A 10,018-nucleotide genomic window follows, 5' to 3' on the forward strand; every position below is an offset into this window, starting at 1 on the left:
AAGTATTCTCAGTATAAAAGTTAGCAGAAGTGTTGAAGTATAACGAGGTTATTATCAATAAATTAAATTGCTCGCACGCGTCTGTATAAATCTGAAGAAGCTGCTCATCACTCTTAAGTATGTGCATATGATTTATGTGTGTATGTACATTTGTATGTGTTGCTTGCAGATATATCATATTTCTTCCATGTATGTATGCAACTTACACGTGCCTTAAATTTTCCAGTATACATCGACTGATATATCTAAATAATTCCGCTCCACGTGATAGATACCTAACACATACATATGTACCTCAATTAAGGATTAAATTTTTGTTGTGATTTGGTAAAACGATAATTCCTGGAAAAGCATTCAGAAGTACATACGCTACGTGTTTATTTGTAAAAAGGAATATTTAAATAAAAAATATTAAAGATTAATTCCAAAGAAAAAAAATCAACATGGCAGCCATGCAGACGATCGATCAAATAAAGCTGGGCTTTAAGTAAGTACAAATTTAATCGTATGTTATTAACGAAAGTAAAAAATTTAATATAAGACAAATTAATCTACATATGTTCCACTATATATCATAATCCTACCCTGACGGAAACACCAATAACCAAAATGAGAATATTTAGCAAATGATTTTACTAGACATCATCAGATCATCTAACAATCGTCAGCTTGGTAGTGTCATAACAAATATGTTTGAATGCAAGCTAGGATGTTAGAATTAAATTATCAACTTTTTTGTAAACAATTTTAACCCTTTCGGGTAGGTCCTGCAATTCACTTCCGAGTGCATTTGAGTCAAGTTCGCTTTGAATTCAAATTGGCAGGGTTTGAATTCCATCTGTTATTGGATATTTTGGACCCACTTTCGAATCAAAATAACGAAGAACTATTATAAAAGGCTTAAAATGTGGCATCTTTTAGCTCTTCCACTTTTTTTAAACTTTCCAATTTTTGGAACTTTTTGATGCGTTTTCGATGAAAAAGTAACCAAAAATGGCAGTTAGAGGCTAAAAATGTGTTATGAAGGATCTCAAAAAAAAAATTTGGTTACTAATTAATTTTATTGTACTATAACCGCTTAAGCGATTTTGGCCAAGTTCAACAAAGCACGCCAGTCGTTTACTCAAATTTTAAAAGGTGTCGGTGTACGTTTGAAATTTTTAACGTAAACAACATGTAAAAAAATTTGTTTTCATTAAAAATCTTATAACTACTGAACTGTTTAAGATAACATTTTATCTGGCCATATTCTTGTTGGGCATTCAATTCTCTCAAACGGTTCAATAGCTGTAACATTTTTAATGAAAACAAATTTTTTTACATGTTGTTTACATGGAAAATTTCAAAGGTACACCGACAACTTTTAAAATTTTAATAACAATTTTGCCAAATTGGAGAATTTTCTTCTCAGTAAATAGGTCATTTTAAAGCCATAAATTCAAATACCAAAAAATACAGAACTTTACTTTCTCTCGGCGATCTCTTATAAACACTTTTTTTGAACATCTTATCCAATTAACCGCCATTTTCAATAAATTTTTTTAATAGGGTCAAAAAAACCCATAACGGCACGAGCTAATCAAGAAGTTACATTTTTTCTACAAAAAGTTGTAAATTTTTTTACTGTGTATTTTTGAAAAATATTCCATTTAATCACAGTTTCTATCCTGGGTGAATCTTGATAAATTTTGATAGTTAAAATTTGTACAGAACATTTTAACCCTCCAACTATCAGTTTTAATAATCGTCTTTAAAAATCGGCACAAAGGACCCATAATGAGAGTAACTTTAGGGTTACAATTTTTTACGAGAAAATTGCTTGCCGAATTTTACCGTAGCTATACAGAAAATTTTAACCCTACAACTCCTATTTTGAATAAGCTTTTTTAAATAAGGACACAAAAGACACATAATTAGCAGATTACAAGGGTTAAACCAATTTAAGTGAAAAGTGATTCCTGTATTTGATGGAAAGTCTTTGAAAACAAAAAAAAAATAAGTAAATGTTGTTTCCGATATTTTTGTCCATTATTGGCGGAGTCCGAGTTGTTTCATGTGTATGTTTGAACTGGGGCTTGAAAAATAGGTACGTGAATAACAGAGTTTCCATCTTAAGCAAACCCATTATAAATGGATTACACTGTATATAAAATTATTTTCGATATAATTTAATTTGTGACCCAAAATTAGAAACTCTAGCCCACTGTAAATGAAAAATTGCAAAGAGGTTGAGCAAGATACTCTTAGGGTTAGATTACCATATATGGTCATTATTTTATTGAAAATGTTATTTCGTTGCTTGGCGTGCAATACCGCGTATGAGGTGGCTGAGAAAAAAAAAAATATTTTCGGTACCCTGTCTCAGTGCTGGTCTACGTGCCTATTTATATGTTTCTTGTACATATAAATGTACAAATATGACAAAACATTTTCCGTGGAATTTGGCATTCAATATAGAATTTTTTTCTTTTTATTTGATCACCGAAGAATCTACACTCTCTGCTGCCAAACTAATTAACTCTATGGTCATTTGTTTATATTTAGATTTTCTGAACATTTGCTTGAGCATTGTTTATGTTTGAGATAAAAGATATACATAGATATGTACAAATTTGTACATACATATCTTAGACCTGGTCGGTTCCTTTAGGAAAGAGATATGTTTGCCATTACCCTCCGCAGTTTAATATCTTATTTAAAGCGAATTTAGTCAAATGAGCATTGAGATAATTAGAACAACTGGTCGAATGACATAATTCATCATAACATGACCCTTAAAGGGGATTAAAAATATCTAGAGAAGGTGTGTAATAACTCTGGTTTTCACTTTGTATAGTATAACTGTATCGTATAAGCTCATGAAACCAAAACTCCTCTCGAAAAAAAGCTTTCGTATGAGAGGGGTAAATTACAATAAGTTTATCTGACCCAGCCTAATATATACTCATATATTTATGTATACAAATGGATTTGCATTCGTATGTATGTAAAGAAAATTAGCTGGTTTCAATACTAAATATTTGTTTTGATAAAAGTCGAGTTTTTGTTTATTTTTCCTACATACTTTTGCTTATTCTTTATAAACAAGGGGTTTATGAGTCTTAAGCGAAAAATGACAAAGAACGGCTATGTAGACTTGTGGATGTATATATGCTTATATTAGGAGACATATGTACGTAGATGCATACGCATTAACAAATTAATATTTAAGGAATGTGCACTTTCATGCTCATACATTTTTCACGGTCTTTGCCCAACATTGTCTAGGGATTTTAATCCCAAGATCCCGGGATCATGGTCTTTTTTAAGTGCCAAAAATCACGAGATTATTTGCCAACAATTCCGGCATTTTCGGGATTTGTAATTTGTAATGGTGGCAATAATAGAAACGCCTTATGCTGTAGCATTTTTATACCCGAGCGCACTTGTGCACAAGGGTATATTAATTTTGTTCACATAACGGTTGTTTGTAACAGCCAAAACGAATCGAGATAGATATAGACAAATGTATACATAAATGATCAGGATGAAAAAAGAATTCGATTAAGCCATGTCTGTCCGTCTGCCCGTCTGTCCGTCTGTCCGTCTGTCCGTCCGTCCGTGTAAACGATAACTCGAGCAAAAATTGAGATATCTCAACGAAACTTGGTATGTAGGTTTCCCTTAATCCAAGGGAAAAAATGGGCGAAATCGGGAGGTAACCACGCCTACTTCCCATATAACGGTAATTTTCGGAAATACGAAAACTGCGATATTTTAGTAACTACTGAAGATAATTCACTCAAGATTGATATTTACAATGATTTTTAGACGAAAAACAAGAATATTATAAATTTTGGAAAATGGGCGTAGCCACGCCCACTTATGGTTACATGTGTATAACTTGGTAACCGCTGCACCAATTTCTTCCAAACTTGGCACAGTTTTTGGCCTTGCTATAGGATACAAAATCGCCGAAAATTTTTAAAATCGGACGATAACCACGCCCACATCCCATATAACGGTAATTTAGAGAAATACAAAATCTTCGATAAATCAGTAAATATTGAAGCTAATTTATTCAAAATTGACGCTTGCAAAAATTCTTTACCAAGAAATACGTTTATGGTAAAATTTTGGAAAATGGGTGTGGCACCGCCCACTTATGATCACATATATGTATATCAGTAACCGTTCTACCAATTTGTACCAAACTCGGTATGGTTATTATGCTTGCCACATCTAAGCAAAACGTTGAAAATTATTGAAATCGGACTAAAATTACGGCCGCTTTTCATATAACGGTGAATTTCAGGAATGCTTGAATCTTCAATATTTCGAAATTTAAGGACGCTAATTTACTCAAAATTGATACACCCCTGCTTACCATGTAGCGGTAGGTTTCGGAAAGGTGAAAAAACATATATTTAATACTTGCGCCGGGTATTTAATGTTCGGCTCTGCCCGAACTTAGACTTTCTTACTTGTTTGCTATATTTCTTTTGTTTATTTAATATTTAATAGCCTTTTTTTATAAATGTCTAGCTAATTATACATACACATAACACCGTGCCAAAGGCAATTTCATACACAAAAAAAAAACAATATATTCGCGAAGCCATGGGGCATCAGTAAAATGGCGTTTTTTAGTTGTTCTCTCTGACGCCAGGATTTTTAAAAAGGATTTTGAAAATTGAATAATAAGAGTAATTCGGAAAACGGTTTAAAAAATTTAGTGCAATGTGCTTAGGGAAACAGTATGTGTATCAAATTAAAGAGAAAATTCTGTATAGAAAGAACAGATTAAATTTTTTGGTGCATAAGGTATTGAAAATGTCCTTAAAAATTTGATCCTTGAATATACTTGAAATTTTGCAATATTTATTTTGAAAAAATTATATGTTAAGGATTAATATAAACTCGACAACGTCCTAAAATATAGTTCTTCTAACTTTATTAGCTTAAAAAAAATTAAATTTATTAAAAAGTCATTTTCTACACCTATTCGTCCCAAAAAAAATTTAAATTTTTTTAAATCCTACAGAATTTTTTCTATCATTTGGTTCCCATATTTATTTTACATTGCACTGACCTTTTTAAATAATTTTTAGAATTCATCATATGTTTGAAATCATAAAGTCCCAATAAAAAAAATTCTAAAACTAAAAACGCAGTTTAACTATATTTGGCGCATAGCGTCGTGAGTAAATTGATTGCTTGGTGTAATTTGACTTTTTTTTGTTTCAACCTGTTTCAATCTTTTTACTCCGAGTTTTCAGAAAAATTCTAGGCACGCAATTTTATATGTAAATCTCATTAAATTACAGCAGGATAAAATGCAAGTTTCAAGTGACTAAAATTAATGTTGATGTTTTGTAATTTTTTGCTGGCGCTGTCACGCATTTTCTTCCATTACAAAGTATGTTCGAAAATTTTTTTTATATGGAAGAAAATGCCCAGCTTCGTTTAAAAAATTCCCAAAAATCAAAAGTATGTTGTAATCGCATGAAACTTGCATTCCACCCTAATTTAATTTAATGGGCCATAAAGCTGTTCAATAAGCTGTGTTCAATTATTCGGCTTTTTTCTAAGACAAATTGCAACTTGAAAAAAAACCGGTTCCGGAATCCCGACAAATCGGTTATATTCAACAAAGTTTTTTTTTTAAATAAAAGTGCTCATTTTGGTATGAAGTCGTGAACCAAAACTACAATAAAACTGTTAACAGTAAAGATAGCTTTTATTTAAAAAATGTACAAAGCAAAATTATTTCAAATTTTTTTAAGACCAAATGTAAAAAAATAAAAAAATAGTGAAATATTCAAGTTTGGTCTGATTTTAACTATTTTTAATGTTTTATTACATTTTTTCTGACTAGCCGAGTGCTTAGATGTGCCTACAGCCACTCGGGTTTAATTTCTGGTCCCAACAACATCAAAAAAACTCAAAAAGCGCTCAACCCTCGGCAGACAATGGCAAACCTCCATGTGTACATCTGTCATAAAAAAGCTTCTTACGAGGTGAAGTAAAAGTGTCTCTGTGATCTCTACATTTGTGTTAAATAAATTGGAGAATAAGCTCAGCCAAACACGTAGAAAACGTTTAAGCGCCAAACATTCAATTATTGCATTCAGATCTGATATACTGTTCATCCCCAAATAACCTAGAATATAATTTTAAAACTCTTAAGGGGTTTCCCTTAAACAGGAAAATGCCTTCAAAACTTCGTAAAACTCAAAACTTTTATTGAGAGGTCAAGATTTGTATGAAATGAAAAAAACGGTTTGTTCGATAAAAAAAAAGCCAGTGGAAACCGGTTTGGAAAAACCGAGTCAATCACCCTAATAATTATTCAAGGAACTATTTTTTGTTTGCCAAAAGAAAACAACTAGTCAAAAATATAAGAAATAACGTTTTGTGAGTAGTTAGTTGAACAAGTTGAAAGGAAACGGTTAGTCCGTTAAATTAAGTTGACTATTTTTTTTTTATAAACAACTTTAGGTAATGATAATTTTTCAAATGCTTTTTAATATTATTTTCGATAACGTTTTATACATGAATATGTCTTTATTAGTCTAAACCAACATCCAAATCTTGGTGGCTAGCGGTATTGATAGCGGCATCAATGTCATACAAATTTGACATCACTGTCATTCTCTTTCATTTTAAATTCGCATTCACGTGGTTCTGCAGCATTTAGTATTTTATAATAGCAATTTAAAAATCATTTAATACAATAGAAATAAATTATGCAAAAAAAACCGCTCTTACAAGTTACTCTCCCCCTTTTATTTATTTATAAATAGTAGTACTCCTGGCTAAATAATAAAAATTCACGAACGAGTGCAACGATGTTGACCTCTCAATTGTCAAACAAACTAGTTATGTACGGGCACTTTTGTTGCTCTTTTTAGTTTTATTATATTTTTATGTGCTTCAACCATTTCTCATCTAATAAATTTAATTTATTTTACACGTGACTTGAAATTGTTTTTTCTTTAATTTTTGCATTTCCATTCAGAAAATTTTAAACACAATTTAAAAAGCATTCACGCTGTTTTGCTATTTTTAATTTTCACAAATTGTCCGAAAATTAAGTCAACAAAAATATTGTCATCCTATTTTGTCATGCCTGGTTAGCTAACAATTAGCTGGTGGATATTTATAACATTGAAAAATTAATCCAATTGAAAAGGTAACCGCACGTCACGAGCTAATTACATATATACACATGGAAAAAAATATAACAGAATGATAGCAAATCCAGTCACCAAGCGAAAAAAATAATTGTATCAAAAGCGATCCAAACGAGGCAAGTTTGGGGGAAAAAAAACGACTCGGAGACATACCAAGTAGTCGGCGGGGTAAGGAAGCGTCAATACCACAATCCATAGATAAATGAGAGTGATCTCACTGTGTGGCTGACATAAGCGCCATGAAAAACATATAAAAATGCCGCCTTTAAGCAGCGGTGAGTAACGAAAAGCTGACAAATAAGTTACCTACAAACAAAAACTATATCATATGTACATACATATGTACATATGTATGTAATACACACCATATGTGTACTCGTAAATAGTAGGAGCAGCAACAAATGTCAGCAGCGAGCAACAAGTTTGTTCTTTAGTTGGCAAAGACATCGTAAAAATGAGAAAACAAAAATACCTCAAATGTTGTACTTATATTTAACGTTTGCTTAATGTAAAAATGACTTAACTTTTTAACCGACTTCACAAAAGAACCTTCTCCTTTTCAATTCGTCAGACAGTTTTTTTTATTTTTTTCTATATGTTACCGCATAACTTTGGACCACGTTAACCGATTTCTATTTTTTTTTAAGGAAAGGTGTTGCCTCGGAGATACTCCCAATCAAATCCGATCACTGGATCATGAAGAAATGAACGATAATCAAAAATTTGTATTTGAGAATTGAATTCGGTTTAGTCTTTTGCTTAAAAATTACTTGTTTTTTTTTAGGTTACGTACACACAGAGAGAGGTGTCGAGCGAACCAAGGCAGAGCGGAGCGTTACTAAAATAGAAATGAAAAATATTCGAACTGACTACCCCGATATTTTTAGGTATCCACTTTCATCAATATTGAGAACAAATTCTTCTTTCTTCAAGGAACAATCAATAAATCTCTCACTGAATGTCTGTTTTAAGCCGCCAGACCACTGTACCTTAATCCAAGCAGAGCTTGCAGCTTTTAAAGAGGCTGCACTTAGACTTATCGACTTTTTCCGACTCCGAAGGCCAAGTAGCTATAAGGTCACTGAGCAGCTGCGAAACCTCTATGATAATGGTCTTAAAATACAAGTTAGGTATTAGATTTTCCATCCGCATTGTATATGAGACAAATATGCATGGCTGACTAACTTGCGAGAAAAGGAACCTATCACTCTGATGCTGATTCCTCTCACCATCCTTTTCGTGGCTGAAAGAATGCACCTGTTAGACAAGAAAATATCCACCTCACTTATTTATCCATATGGCTGCCTACTTCGGAAAATGATCGGAAGTAGAAGCTCCTACTCCTTAATATGAATGTTAGCTAGTAGAGTGAATCTAATGGCCAATCCGGGCTAAATAGTTGAAAGCATAGGGTAGTATTTCTGCCTAGTGGGGCCAGAATATGCTAATTTTTCCAACACTTTTTTGTCTGTCTGGCAAATCTAGCCAAGACGGCAATGATGAAATCTTGCGATATCATAACATATGTACATAATAAATTGGTTATATTTTTAGGTCTCCTCAAACGTTATCACACGGACCTACTGTGCTCAAGTGTGCTTCTCTTCTTTACTGGATGCTAACTGAACTAAATTGCCNCTACTGGGCTCAAGTGTGCTTCTCTTCTTTACTGGATGCTAACTGAACTAAATTGCCACGGAAGTGGAAGCCCAGCTTTAAAGTGTGTTTTTTTTTCAAATAGGTTCTAGAAATTCGCTATCTCTTTGGTCTGCAATTATTTTGGTAGTTGACTGGTTGATGTGGCGAGTTTAACAACTCCATCTAACTAGCAGCTTTTAAGTGTTGAAGATAAGCGAAGGATAGATTCGGACACATTTTTGGCGAATGCTTGGGTTGTTGAAAGACTACAGAATACGCATATGTCCGTACGTAGTTACATACTTTCCGTAGCCTAAGTTCCCTCAAGCTCAGGGCAGTGTTTTACATAGAGTTTCCCTAATAAAGATATCAATCGTTAGCAGATAACAGATATCATTCAATATCGCAGTTGGACATGATCTTATATGTATAGTTCCTCTCTATAACTTTCGGTACCATAGACCTTTTTAACTCGGTGTTCTGGGTTAATTTTCCAGTTTAACTTCGATGTAAGAATGACTCCCAAATACCTAGCACAATAGGAAAGAGATATAAGTTAAAACAAGGAATCTTACACGACATAGCCCATAAGACCCATAAGCACAGCGAAGCACGATGACCTAACATTTCAGCCTAAAATTCTAGTTACGAATATAGTTAGTGATAATTGCGCTGTAAAGGCGAAGGATGACAAGTCTTGCAAGCTGTTTGCAGTAGCGATGCCCTTAAAAATGAAAGCACACAAAATTTGTTATCCAAAAATATATATATCAATCCTTACTAATATAACAAATTGGAAAGTGAGTTTGTTTGCTTGTTACGCTTAAAAGCTGTAACTAATCAACTGTTCATCGTAAAATTTTGTACTCTGGTGTCATTAAGCGCTACCTAAAATATAGGATAGCCCTGGCATCGATTAGATAAGGCGGTGTAGCACTTCCTAAACCTCTGAAAGTATTTGTGGTGGAGTACTGGTTAGTAGGTAAGAGAGGTTTACGAGGGTTGTAGTTTGAAAATATTTGAAGAGGGTTGCCACCTTTTTAAAACTGGTAGATTCAAATTATTTTATTAGTTTAATGAATTATTACAATAAGGGTATCAATCGAAATAGTTTTGAAAGGAATTCATGGCTAAACTACATTCAAAAGGGTTGTTACCCGTTAATAAGTCAAATTTAACTTGAATTCAAGAAATTATTTACTTAA

The 10,018-nt window shown here is 32.8% G+C and overlaps 1 protein-coding gene across 1 annotated transcript in view; it reads left to right on the forward strand.

The window, feature by feature from the left end:
• The first annotated feature begins 407 nt into the window (after window positions 1–407).
• Window positions 408–10,018, forward strand: part of alpha-Est9 (alpha-Esterase-9) — a 60,463-nt gene continuing 50,852 nt past the window's right edge. Inside the window, exon 1 of the mRNA XM_017621584.1 lies at window positions 408–487. Within this exon, the coding sequence (XP_017477073.1) occupies window positions 444–487 (44 nt within the window). The 5' untranslated portion in view covers window positions 408–443. The remainder of the gene's footprint in view (window positions 488–10,018) is intronic.

The sequence above is a fragment of the Rhagoletis zephyria genome, unplaced genomic scaffold, assembly GCF_001687245.7.
Source record: "Rhagoletis zephyria isolate East Lansing unplaced genomic scaffold, Rhagoletis_zephyria_1.1 Rzeph_scaffold_02520, whole genome shotgun sequence".
Classification (NCBI taxonomy): domain Eukaryota; kingdom Metazoa; phylum Arthropoda; class Insecta; order Diptera; family Tephritidae; genus Rhagoletis; species Rhagoletis zephyria.